Genomic DNA, 12,740 nt, shown 5'->3' with positions numbered 1-12,740 from the left:
CAAACCTGAGGTTCTGATGAAGCCAGGCCCACCCTTTCAGCCTAAGAGAACACGGGTCCCCCTACTGCAAGGATGGCCCTGGCTCCAGCTCCACCTGTCCCCATCCCGCCTTACCTATGCCATGCCGACACCAGGGCATACTCATTGTGTTCCGGGCCTCCTGGCCGGGCCATCCGAAGCGGCTTCATGTGGTAGGAGCTGGCATGGTCGGCCACGTAGTTGTACAGCTGGTGGGCAGCGATGAGCGGGGTGGGCAGCTCCAGGGTCCCTGAGAGGCGAGTTACAGTAGACACTGAGCCCCAGACAGACTCAAGGATCTGTGGGCTGGAGGACAAGAGTCCCTGAGGCTCTGACTGACAAGCAGACTGATTCTTTCTGGGGAGCTCCTGTGGGACATGGGGGTGGGACAAAGCGGCTCAGGGCACACGGGGTACAGGACCTAAGCTTATGAAACAGACTGGGAGTTACTTAAGACAGAAAGGTGAGGACAGGGTCCAGGTGACGCAAGGCGACTGACGACACAGGAGAGGGGGCACAAGAGACAAGGTCTGGCCCCCAAAGTGGTCCCTTCGGTCCCGGCTCGCGGCCTGTTCTTTTCCCGGCTCCCTGGCTGGCCCTTGGGCACTGACCTTGGTAAATGTGATTGCGGCCGAAGTGGGGCCCATCCGGGTGGTGGGCCAGGAAGTGTCGCAGGAAGGTGGTCAGCTGGTAGCCGTGCCGTAGCGCCAGGTGGGCGCCCAGCACGTGCTGGTGCACGAGGCGCAGGTGGAAGTCGTAGCTGAACGAGTGCACGTGCATCAGGTCCCGCACCCGGTCGCACTCCTCCGTGAACAGCATGGACAGCTGGGGAGGCGCGGGGGGCCAGGTCAGGGGACGACGGCAGGCGGCCCAGCGCACCCCCACTTCCCTCCTCCTGCCTGGGAAAACGCCGCTCACAATTCACCCTGTCCTGTGGGTCCCTCTGCCAGAAACGCTTCTGTGAGAAGCCCTCCTCATGACATTCAACTGTGTTGTAACTGTTGACATGAAACTGACCATTTTGAGAGATGAACCTCTGAACTCTGTATCCCAGAGTCCACTCAAATCCAGCACAGATTTACTCATGTAATAAATACTTGCTGAGTGCCTACCACCTGCCTACCTGGTACTGTTCTAGGTGTTGGGGATACACACCCTTGCCCTCAAGGAGCTTACAGTCTAGCAGTGGGGACAGGATAATAAACATCACAGTAAATGAATACACAGCAGATTAGTAGATTGTTATGGAAAATCAGGTGGTAAAGCAGGTGTGGTTTTAAACAGGGTGGGCTGGGTAGGCCAGGTGTGTAATTACTATTAGAAAGGTTTTTCTGGGCACTTCCCATTTCTCCAGCTTTATCTTCTCATCAAATTACTTGCTGTCCCCAAGTATATATCACATATTTTCTCTACACTTTTGTACCGGCCATTCTCTTTGCCTGAATGCTGCTCCCACTGACCCCCAAAGCTGGCTAACTCCCACTCATTTGTAAAGCTTCATCTGGGACATCCTGTCAAGGCTAGCCCAGGGTGCTGCTGAGTCACTTCAGTCGTGTCCGACTCTGTGCGACCCCAGAGACGGCAGCCCACCAGGCTCCCCTGTCCCTGGGATTCTCCAGGCAAGAACACTGGAGTGGGTTGCCATTTCCTTCTCCAATGCATGAAAGTGAAAAGTGAAAGTGAAGTCGCTCAGTCGTGTCCGACTCTTCTCGACCCCATGGACTGCAGCCTACCAGGCTCCTCTGTCCATGGGATTTTCCAGGCAAGAGCACTGGAGTGGGTTGCCATTGCCTTCTCCCAGCCCAGGGTAGGCCTTCTCTAGTTGATCTGCGAAGGAATGAATGAATGAACAAACCACTGATGCAGGAAGAAAGGAAGGCAGAGACACGGAGCTGGGCTTCTCTTGGAGGAAATCAGCATTACTGAGAGTGTATTAACAGTTGGATAAGTGAGGCTGGAATGGCAGAATCTACATGAGCATGCCCCTTGGTGGCACTGGGCAAAAAACTAGTAGGAAAGGAAGTCAGTGACTGTAAATGAGGCAATTGCCTAGGAGTCAGAGTAGCTGCAGGACCCTGGGTAAGTCACAACCTCTCTGCTTCCGTTTCCCCATCCACTATGGAAATAAAGGAAAGACCCTCATAAATCTGAAGCAGCGTGATAAACAGTGCAGTCGCCAAGGATGAGCCTCAGATTGCAGCCCCAGTACTGCCACCAACTAGCTGTGTCCCTGGGGCACACCACTTAACTTCTGTGAACCTCAGTTTCCCCATCTGTACAGCAGGAATAAAATTCTCTTTGCTTAGAATGTATACTAAACACTAACTAATAGCAATAATAAAGCACCTTAGAAATCTAAGTAGGAATACAGATTAGATATGCAGGGGCAGAGAGAACCAAGCTGGACAGAGATCAGGGGTCAGGGAAGTCAGGACTTCAGGAAGCTCAAGAGAATAATGAAGTGGGTCCGTCCTGCCAATACTACAGCAAAGTGTGGAAGAGTACCTGCCCGTCCAATCTCCCTGCTGTGCCCTAGGCCAGGTAGGTTCCTGCACCGAAGTCACCAAACTTTCCTGGATCTCACTCTCCTGTGATGACTAGACGAGGCATCCATACCCGAGTCAGAGCCCACCACCTACGAGCTGGATCTGAAGCTGTCCAGATTTGGGAAGAGTCTATGCCGTCTGTCCTGGAGAGTGACAGCCTGTACCCAGTCAGACCCTGATCTCTTACAAACTCAACTTGAGGTACAAGGAAGGCAGAGGCCCTTGCACGACAAGCCTGACAACCCAAAGGGGCCAAACTCGCTCAAGGCTGGAGGGCTTCAGGTCCCTGACCACACTCGGTCCTGACTCATTCATTCATTCTGAGCTCTCCTGAGTGCTCAGCCCTCATGGGGTACAGAGGCCCTGCCTTCAGGCAATCAGACAGGGCTAGAAATAAAACCAAGTGTGGGGGTATGCTGTATGGGTGGGGACTCTAGTCCACACTCTAAGTGTTAGTGACTATATGAACAGTGCCAGGCTGCCCCCCTCTAAGCCAGGACTGGCACTGGCCCACCCATGTGTCATATTACCATTCAGCTCAAATGTCCTCACTGTCCACCCATCTACGGTCAGTGCCAGAATGACTCCAGGGCCAGACTGGCCCCTGTGCTGCACTGCCTTCTGCCCCCAGTGCCATGCCTGAACACAGCTCTGGACTATCACAATGTGACTGGTAGATGGGCCAGTCATGGCACTGGAATGACCCAGCTACCCACAGTAGCAAATCATTGCTGGGGTTACACTTAGACCCCACAGCCCTCTGTCCCCACCACTTACCTGAGAGTTGACAGCTTGCCCCATGGGGATTCGGGAACATTCCAGGGCAAACTGTTTGACACAGAAATAACAGCCCTGGAGAGAAGACAAAGATGAGGTCAGGAGGGCAAGAGACAGGAGGGCCTGGCTCTCCTCACATGGTGCTCCTCCTGTTTACCTGAAAAGCCAGCTCCATGAGGATGATGCCCCCAGGCAGTGCCCGCTGCAGGTGGTATGTGGTGACTGGAGAGCCCGTGCTCTGCAAAAGGAGAAAGACTGGGGTTAGGGGCAAGTATGGGGGCTCTTGGGGAAGCAGGCCCCTGGGCCAATGACTTTAATGGTGTCAGGCTGGGATCAATGACCTCAGTCATTATCCAGGGCCCCTGACTTTAGGCCTTGGGCAAATAATTCAGGCTTAGTGATGCTGGTGTCTGAGGCATCGCTGATTTCACTGCTGGGGAAGGCACATGACAATGTGTTTACCTTGGGGCTCCCTTCAGCCTTGGTTTTCGGGCAGGAGAAGGAACCCCGTCCTTCTGTTCCAAGGATAGCCATGGCCCGAAGCCGACTGGTGCTGCAGAAAAGGAAGAGGGACAAGGGGGTGAGGCAGGCTTGTGGGGTGAAGGGTCCCTGCTATCAGACCCAGAACCAGTTCACATGGAGTCACTGTGGAGGCAAGGAGACAGGCTCAGAGGTAACCTGCTTGGGTCCCACGGTAGGTCAGTGGGCAGGCTGAGACTGGAGTCCGGGGCTAGACTGTGGTGCGGGGCTCTCTCCACAGCAGGTGCTGCTCTAAGGGGAGGTGGAGACAGGCCCCTCTCTTCCAGCGAGAGGATGAGTGTGGGGCCGGCGAGGCTGCCATGACTAAGGGGAGACCCCGGTGGGATATGGCAGTACCTGCTTGTTGGAGGCAGCAGGGGAGGGTGGGAGGGGAGTGGGTGATGTCCATCTTGAGACTTCACGGGGAAAGCTCAAGTGGATGCTTGATGCCCTGGTAAGGACAGTTCCTCTGAGAGGGAAAAGGGGTTCTCTTTTGAGCTGGGAAGGTCAGTTTCAGTGATCTAAAGCCTATTGTCCTTCCTTTCTCAACTCAGAGACAAAGGGGAAAAAGAGAAGTACTGTGAATGAGGACAAAATAGAAAGAGCCAATGAGACCCACTTATCATACTCAGGACTACAAACTCCTGGAACTGTTGCTTGGGGTGGCGGGGTGGGCAGTGGTCAAAGCCTTTGGCAAGAAGAAATGTCCCACTTAATTCTCAAGGAAATAGGGACCAGGCCTATTGATTGGAGAGACTTGAGAGGGAGGAAGGTCTGATTTAAAATTTTCCTCTAGAAACATATATTTAACCTTAGTGTCTTTGGTTTTAAAAGGGCATTCTGACTTCTGGGAAGAACATAGCTGAATGGGAAGGACGTGAACACCAGAGAAATCCCTGCCGCTGGGACCTGGCTGTGGAGGGCAATAAGCTGAGTTCCTCCTGGGGTCTGTCCCGGAGAAATGAGAGGGGCAACTGAATGAAACATCCTGGAGGCGCAGGCTTGTCCTCCTCCTAAGGCCGGAGAGAGAACGGGAGGCCGGGGAGATGGAGAGCTGGCTACAGAAACACTAAGGAGGTGGGAAATGGCTTTCTGGGCCTAGGGGGCATCTTGAGTAAGAAAGCATGACTTACATTTACTACTTTGAAAAGGCATCAAACTGAAAACAGGAGGGAGAAAACAAACTCACATATCTGGATACGTGAAATGAACTGTCATAGCGTGGGCCTGGTGAGCTGAATGTGCACATGGCCCTAATTACCCAAACAGGACCCAAGGGGAAGGGAGTGTGGGCCCTCACCTGCCATGGAGGAGGAGAGGAGAACAGGGAGACGAGAGGGGCTCACCTGCGGGCAGGCGAGGGGGGCCGCAGCGGCACCAGCACAAAGCCCATGCTCTGCAGATACTGCACGTACTGCTGCAGGAAGGCCAAGCTCAGCTCCTTCAACCAAGGCTCCTCCCGGGCGCCCAGCGGAGGCCCGTCCGAGGAGTCGCAGTTGGCAGGGGATTCTCGACTTCCAGAGGCCGACTCAGGGCGATGGCGCCGCTGTGGGAGTGGAGGTTAAGAGAGACTCTACCCGCCGGCAACCACCCTATCAGGGGTGAAGGAAGAGAGGTCCTCCTGGAGAAATCCAGAGTCTGGAGCCTCACCTGTCCCTCCAGGGGCCCCGAGGTCTCTGGGGGCCCATGCAGCCAGGCTGCAGGGTCAAAGAGCAGGGCCGTCGCACAGTAATGCACCAGGCGGGATGACTGTTTCAGGGTCTCCAGCTCCCCAGCCTGGAGAAATAGAGTGAGCGCTGGGCGGGGGGCCAGGGCAAGGGTCACGGGGCGGTCCGGAGGACGTGGGCGGGGCACTCACACTGATGGGCATGCTGGCTGGGGCAGAGCGCTGCTGCCACGTGACAAACAGGTTCTCCATCTTCATCTGGCGCTCCAGCTCTAGGGGTTGGAGGCTTTTACTGGCAGACCCCAGGAGCAGCCACCCCTCTTCCTGCCGGGCTCCACAGCTGGCCCTGCCTGCCGCCCGGCCCAGCACACTCACCTCTGCGCTCTGCCATCTTGATCTCCAGGAACTGTTGTCCATGGTAGGTGACGGGATCGGGCGGTCTGGGCACAGGGCCGAGGGAGGAGGTGGGGCGGGCGGCCGTGATATCCCGCAGGGCCTCATCGAAGGGGAATGTGTCCAGGGGAAGGGGGCCCCCGCCCCGCGAGGACCCACTCAGCCGGCCCTGCTCACGGCTCAGCGGGGGACTTGCACTCCGGATGAGGGTCTCTGCTTCTACGGTCGGCAGCAGGAATGGGTTTGGCTCCTGAGAGAGACGAAGTCTCACAATGGGTCCAGGGCCTCTGCCCTCAGACCTCCTCTCCTACCCCGTGGCTGCCTCTCTGACTCGCCCTCCCTGCGACCTCTGCTCTCAGTCTGTCCCCTCTCCTGTTTCCGGACGGCAGCTTCCTTTAGCTGACCACCCAGGAGAGGAGGGGCCCAGACGGCAGGCACCTTTTCATCCCGCACTGGGAAGTCCAACTGGCCGTAGTGGTGGAAGAGCCCCAGCTTCTGGCTGAGGAGGCAGAAGATGAGGTGGGCGCGTGCGTTCTGCCACTGCACGAGGCGAACCAGAGCACGGCCCAAGGCTGCGCCCAGGTCTGGAGCCCAGTTGTAGGTCAGTAGCTGGAGCTGGAAGTCAGGGCTCAGCGTCAGTGGGATCACAGAGCCCCTCCTACCACCCAGCCCCTGGCCCCACGCCTACCTTTTTGTCCACGACCTCTAGCAGCAGGAACCTCTGCCGGGGAGCATTTCGCCCCATGCTCCCGTCACCTCCCGGCTCAAAGCGCTGCATGGCTTTGGCAGCTATGGGGTCAAGGGACAAAATGAAGGTCTTGGGACTGATCCCTCTCAATCCCTCACTGACCCCCAGAGGGTCAGAGGCTACAGGATCAGTCATTCTGAGACCCCCCCCACCCCTACTGCAGGCTGTGGCCTCACCCTGCTGGGTGGGTCTCCTCCACTGTGAGAAGTTCCTGCCCAGAAGCAGCAGGTGCCGCTCAGCTGCCGGGCGGGGCGGTGGGCCCAGCTGTCCAAGGGAACACGGACTGAAGAGCTCTGGCTCAGGAGTCCTAGTGGGAGGGAGGGACAGACAGAAAGCAGACCATCCACGGCCCCATTCCCTGGCCATCGCCTCTCCCACCTCAGCTTCCGTGAGATCCCAAACTCACAAATGTTGCTCAAAGATGCGGACACTGGTGTCGCCAGCCATTGAGGTGACCAGAGTGGTGAACTCAGACAGGACGGATGGGAGGAGGAAGCGGGACACCATGTGAGTGGAGCTCCTGGACACCGAGGCGCATCCTGGATCCCGGGCACAGAGGTTGTGGTGGGGCTTGGGGCTGGGGGCTGGGGACTGGGCCACAGGCTCGGGGGTGGGAGAAGGGTCTCACCAATCTGAACCATGAACTCCATCCAGCGCTGAGCAACACGAGCAAACACAGGCTGCAGGGTGCCCGCCTCACCCTCTTCCAGCTGTGTGGTCCTCCGTCTGAAGACACAGCAGGAGTAAGAGCCTCGCACCCACACACAAGACCTGTGTGGTCACACGCACTCAACAACCCCTGTGACCTCACAGCACATTTGCCATGACAACACACATACCTTTGTCTCTGGGCCCCAGACTCTGGGCCCGCTGCCCGCTCAGTCCCACCCGGAGTCCGAACGCTTTCCGTTTTGTGACGCCTCCGGCCCCGAGTGTCTTCTGGCCGATCCAGGACAATGTCGTCAGTTGTTTTGGGGGAACCCAAGTCCCCACATTCTGTTTTACTCTGGGGGCAATGCAGTGAATGAGGAGGGGCTACTGGGAAGGGGAATGTGGTGGAGGATGGAGGCACCCAAGAATAGTTACAAGAACCCAGAAGAGCTGGAGGCTAACCGAGCAGCCTTGAGCAGGCTACTCAACTTTCCAGATCCTCAGTGGCCTCGCTAGTAACAGGCCTGCTGAAATCTTGCAGGCTGTGAGGATCTGACAAGGAAAGTGGAAATGAAAACATTTAAGCTGAGGCTATCTGTGTATAAGTGGGAACGTGCCATGTTCTGTATACTCCTGTCTAAGGGACAGAGCTCTGAGGCAGGGCCTCCAGGGAGTAGAGAGGGGAGACAGGAGGCAGGCAAGAAGGCAGAGGTCAACCTCACTACCTCCCTTTATTCCATTACCAGCATATCCCAGAAGCTACGCCGGCCAGCTTTGCTGGGGGGAGTCACAGGTTCGCCAGGGCCAGGGCTGGGGGGAAAGGTGCTGGCTCGGCCTGCAGGGCTCTTGGTGTCCAGCGACCCACTCCTGAGACTCCCTGTGAGCAGCAGGCATTACAGACTCTTGTCACTGACCGTCAACCCTCTTTCAGACAACCCAGCCAGCCCCAAGACTGGTAAGAGACAGACATGCCATTTACTTACTCTACCTGTTCCTGCAACCCAGCCAGCCCCAAGACTGGTAAGAGACAGATATGTATTTACATACTATACCTGTTTTTGAATGGCAGGGTGTGTGTGTGTGTGTGTGTGTATATCTGTGTGTGTGTGTGTGTATGGAGTTCCTGGTTGTGTGTGTGTGTGTGTGTGTGTGTGTGTGTATGGAGTTCCTGGTTGTGTGTGTGTGTGTGTGTGTGTATGGAGTTCCTGGTTGTGTGTGTGTGTGTGTGTGTGTATGGAGTTCCTGGTTGTGTGTGTGTGTGTGTGTGTATGGAGTTCCTGGTTGTGTGTGTGTGTGTGTGTGTATGGAGTTCCTGGTCGTGTGTGTGTGTAGGGAGTTCCTGGTGGTGAGTGTGTGTAGGGAGTTCCTGGTCGTCTGTGTGTGTGTGTGTGTGTAGGGAGTTCCTGGTTGTGTATGTGTGTGTAGGGAGTTCCTGGTCGTGTGTGTGTGTAGGGAGTTCCTGGTGGTGAGTGTGTGTGTGTGTGTGTGTATGGAGTTCCTGGTTGTGTGTGTGTGTGTGTATGGAGTTCCTGGTTGTGTGTGTGTGTGTGTGTGTGTATGGAGTTCCTGGTCGTGTGTGTGTGTAGGGAGTTCCTGGTGGTGAGTGTGTGTAGGGAGTTCCTGGTCGTCTGTGTGTGTGTGTGTGTGTGTGTGTGTGTGTGCAGGGAGTTCCTGGTCGTGTGTGTATGTAGGGAGTTCCTGGTCGTGTGTGTGTAGGGAGTTCCTGGTTGTGTGTGTATGTAGGGAGTTCCTGGTCGTGTGTGTGTAGGGAGTTCCTGGTTGTGTGTGTGTGCAGGGAGTTCCTGGTCGTGAGTGTGTGTAGGGAGTTCCTGGTCGTGTGTGTATGTAGGGAGTTCCTGGTCGTGTGTGTGTGTAGGGAGTTCCTGGTCGTGTGTGTGTGCAGGGAGTTCCTGGTCGTGAGTGTGTGTAGGGAGTTCCTGGTCGTGTGTGTGTGTAGGGAGTTCCTGGTCGTGTGTGTGTGTAGGGAGTTCCTGGTTGTGTGTGTATGTAGGGAGTTCCTGGTCCTGTGTGTGTGTAGGGAGTTCCTGGTTGTGAGTGTGTGTAGGGAGTTCCTGGTGACAGACCCCCAATCTCAGCGAGTGACAGCCGCACACAGGCACTTCCATCAGGTGTGTCACCGTGCTGATGCGGAGAAGGTGATGGACAGCCGAGAATGTGTATCTTAGATGCAGCCTCCGCCACATCTCCCCAGACTCTCCTTGCACCCTGACCTGGAACACCATCTCACCTGGATCTCTGGGGTTCTCCCCTCAGCCCTGGCCCTGGCGAACCTGTGACTCCCCAAAGCAGGACTCCATGTACCTGCGGATGTATCCTCTGTACACAGCGGTGCTGGCAGCAGCCAGAGCTCCATGATGGCATCCGCCAGGGCCTGGCGAGCTGCTGTTCGGAGCTTCTCCTCCAGCTGCACAATGCTGATGTTGCCCTTTTCCCACACATCCAGTCGAAGCCGTGGGGCCCCGCTTGGAGCTGGAAGAACAGGGGCCACTTGAGTGTGTCCCTGGTTTCCACAGCATTAAATGAACACCCCCTCCTCTGACCAAGCCGCCCCACCTGAAGAACTGCCCGGCAGGACTGGGCAGCGAGTGACTTGAGTCAGCTGCTCGAACTCTTCCTGCTGCAGTGGGTCTGGGGGCCCCGGAGAAGAAGTGGGCCACGATGCCAGCGAGATGGGGGCTCCCTCCTCACCCACGAAAGCTAGAGTGATGCAGGCGACCCCTGGGTAGAAATCCAAAAGGAAAGCTCAGCTCTGCGACTTCTGGGCCCTGCCCTCCCCACCCCCCACCCAGCTTCGGGACAGGAACAGGCTTTCCCACACCCCGTGGCACCACGGGCCCAGGGGCTGCGCTGTACCTTTGCCCCCAGTGCCCTGTCCTCCAGGCTTGTTGTACAAGTAGATGTCCAAGTCGGGGAGGCCACCCTGCGGCGGGAGTGGATGCTGCGGAGAGAAGAGCCTCTGAGCACTAAGACCAGGCAGATGGACACAGGCTTCAGGGAACAGGTATCCACGGGGAGAGTGGGGAACAGGCACACGCAAGAGCAAAGGGAGACACAGGTAGGTGTTACGGGCCGGGTGTACAGAGGTCCACGGGCGCACAAAGGTACCCGGGTGGGGATCTGCAGAAAACAGCTACTTCAGCAAGCATGCACGCAAGTGTGGACGGGGGGTGCAGCCTCACCTGGAAGTGGTTCCGGCTGTTGCTGTCCGTGTACTTGGGGGAGTGCAGGAAGATGAGCAGGTTCTGCCGCAGGTACCAGGCCAGGGCGGGAAGCCAGGGCCGGCAGCAGGGTGGCAGGCCCAGCTGCAGCACCTCTGAGGGCAGACTCCCTGGGGGCTGGATGAACTGCAGAGAGGGAAGGAAGGGGAGTCAGAGCTGAAGAAAGAGGTTCTGGCTGCGACTGTCCCGGCGGCTGCGGTGGAGTCACGCAGGGAGCCTGGGAGGGAGCTGACCTCCACGTCAGCTGGCGTCAGCTTGCAGTTCCGCACGAGCATGACCGTGATGACGTCTAGTGTGGCCTCATCCAGGCGCCGACGCAGAACCCGTACGAGCTCATCCGTGATCTCAGGACCTGGACACGGCCACGGTGGGGAGGTGGAGACACTGGCAGAAGATCCAGCCACCCCATCTCATCCCTTAACCCCAGACTCAAACAGGCTGCCATACATCAGAAGCTGCCAGCACTAATTTCTAGTTCTGCCAAGCTACTCAGCGTTTGACAGGCGAGTCTTACCTCTCAAAGCCTCGGTGCCCCCCTCAATACAGTGGGAATAATAATAGCATCTATCTCATCAGTAACATTCTTAGCCCAAGGCTAGTATACATTTATTGAGCCATAAATAAATGAGCCAGTTGCCTACTGGATACCTTGGGTTCAGTGTATCCCAAACCCGCCCCAGTATCTGGCCAATGGGACCACCATCTATCCACATATTCAGTCAGTTTAGACGTCTGGCTGCATTTTTGCCAGCTATAGGTCCTACCCTTCAACATCCCAAGAGCCTGTCCTTTCCCACCCAGCTCCTGCTCGAGAGATGCCCGGAGCTAGTGTAAGAAGTCCCAGACAACTGTGGAACCACATCTGGCCACTCCCCTCACCTGCCTGCCCCACGCCATGCACCAGCAGCTGGATATGTCTGTCCACTTGGCCCACAGGACGAGCAGCATCGGAACTGCGGCTGGACGCCATGTCCAGGGGAGAACGAGGACCCTGCAGGGACACTGTGGTCAGGGCCTGGCTCCAGGGAGCAAAGTCTGCAGGAGCACGGGGCAATCGGGGAGTGGGGGATACATGCCGAGGCTTCCTCGGAACAGATGGGCTCCTGGCTTCGGGACAGAGCAAGGGACGGGGGCAGGGCATCACTGTCCCACGGCCGCTCACTGCAGGACGTCTCCAGGAGCCTGGGAGAGAGTGGCACGGGAGGGCTTTGGACCACAGCTCCTTCACTGCCCCAGGCTGTAGCCCGGCTTCCCAGGACCCACATACCGCAGGTAGTACACAGCTTTTGTTGCTCGCTCCTGATAAACAAACATGTTCTTCCGGTTCACCACAGAGAAGGCATTAAGCACAGAGCGTAGGGCCTGGATGGCTGTAGGGGGAACCTGGGCTTAGAAAACTCTTTTCTCCAGATTCCCCACCCCCACCCCTGACCCTGCTACACTCCACCTGCCCTCTCATGCCAATCACATACCCCGAGAGACGCCCATGCTGGGTCCCATTTTGAGGCGTGAGTGGACTCGAATCACGGTTCCCCATACGACGTCACAGGAGAAATGGCCAGGGACAAACTGCATCGTGGCGGCCAGGTACCCTCGGGGCCCACAGCTCTCATCGGCAGCATAATCTGGGGGACGGGAGATGGTGGATCAGAAACAGGACACAGCCCTCTGCCCTCAGACTTCTCACCTGTGAACTGGCCTACCTGTCCTCAACCCACGACTCCTCTGGCCGATCGCTCTGTGGGGGGAAAGACGGTCACTTTGGGTATTAAGATAAGCTCTTAGGAAGACAGGTCATAGCACAGAGGTTTTCAGAACTATCTCAGGAAGACATGGAGAAGGAGCTAAGAAGAGGTATCAGGAAAGGCAAAGCATAGTCCTGGGGATGCTGCCAGGACACTGAGCCTGTCGGAATCTAATATAGAACATATCCTACTCATGTACTCACTGGGCAGTGCAATAATAATACACACCCCACTAAAACAGAACGTGTGTGACTGCTCACATACCCCTACGGCAGGGGCGACACTACGCCCTTTGCTCTGGAGGACAGCTAGCCCAGAAAACCCGAAGGGTTGGGTGGCTCTTTGCAAGACTGTGGCTGCAGCCCACGGCCTTGACCGACCCCTTCCAGGTTGATGAGGAACCTTCCAGTAGGTCAAGGTGGCAATCTGGTTTCCCAC

General features: G+C 56.8%; 1 protein-coding gene across 7 annotated transcripts in view; it reads right to left on the bottom strand.

Moving 5' to 3' along the window:
* Positions 1–12,740, bottom strand: part of SZT2 (SZT2 subunit of KICSTOR complex) — a 52,780-nt gene that overhangs the window by 3,494 nt on the left and 36,546 nt on the right. For 4 of the 7 annotated variants that reach the window (XM_086383496.1, XM_086383470.1, XM_086383479.1 and 1 more), the window contains 25 exons: positions 12,030–12,182; positions 11,825–11,927; positions 11,634–11,739; positions 11,437–11,548; positions 10,791–10,909; positions 10,519–10,683; positions 10,193–10,277; positions 9,893–10,057; positions 9,641–9,808; positions 8,062–8,195; positions 7,507–7,673; positions 7,296–7,393; positions 7,074–7,206; positions 6,844–6,974; positions 6,608–6,708; positions 6,358–6,534; positions 5,902–6,169; positions 5,719–5,798; positions 5,511–5,636; positions 5,207–5,406; positions 3,804–3,894; positions 3,499–3,579; positions 3,342–3,416; positions 630–843; positions 115–268 (listed from right to left, as the gene is read on the bottom strand). In XM_086383496.1, coding sequence (XP_086239622.1) covers positions 115–268; positions 630–843; positions 3,342–3,416; positions 3,499–3,579; positions 3,804–3,894; positions 5,207–5,406; positions 5,511–5,636; positions 5,719–5,798; positions 5,902–6,169; positions 6,358–6,534; positions 6,608–6,708; positions 6,844–6,974; positions 7,074–7,206; positions 7,296–7,393; positions 7,507–7,673; positions 8,062–8,195; positions 9,641–9,808; positions 9,893–10,057; positions 10,193–10,277; positions 10,519–10,683; positions 10,791–10,909; positions 11,437–11,548; positions 11,634–11,739; positions 11,825–11,927; positions 12,030–12,182 — 3,406 coding nt within the window. Of the gene's footprint in view, positions 1–114; positions 269–629; positions 844–3,341; positions 3,417–3,498; positions 3,580–3,803; positions 3,895–5,206; positions 5,407–5,510; positions 5,637–5,718; positions 5,799–5,901; positions 6,170–6,357; positions 6,535–6,607; positions 6,709–6,843; positions 6,975–7,073; positions 7,207–7,295; positions 7,394–7,506; positions 7,674–8,061; positions 8,196–9,640; positions 9,809–9,892; positions 10,058–10,192; positions 10,278–10,518; positions 10,684–10,790; positions 10,910–11,436; positions 11,549–11,633; positions 11,740–11,824; positions 11,928–12,029; positions 12,183–12,740 lie in introns of those variants that run through there. The other 3 variants (XR_015157499.1, XR_015157503.1, XR_015157496.1) reach the window with 2 other exon arrangements.

The sequence above is a fragment of the Bos grunniens genome, chromosome 3, assembly GCF_055505025.1.
Source record: "Bos grunniens cultivar Pamir isolate PY7600 chromosome 3, Bosgru_T2T1.0, whole genome shotgun sequence".
Classification (NCBI taxonomy): Eukaryota; Metazoa; Chordata; class Mammalia; order Artiodactyla; family Bovidae; genus Bos; species Bos grunniens.
The sequence above is the reverse complement of the archived record's forward strand: the minus strand, read 5'-3'. Positions and strand labels throughout refer to the sequence as shown.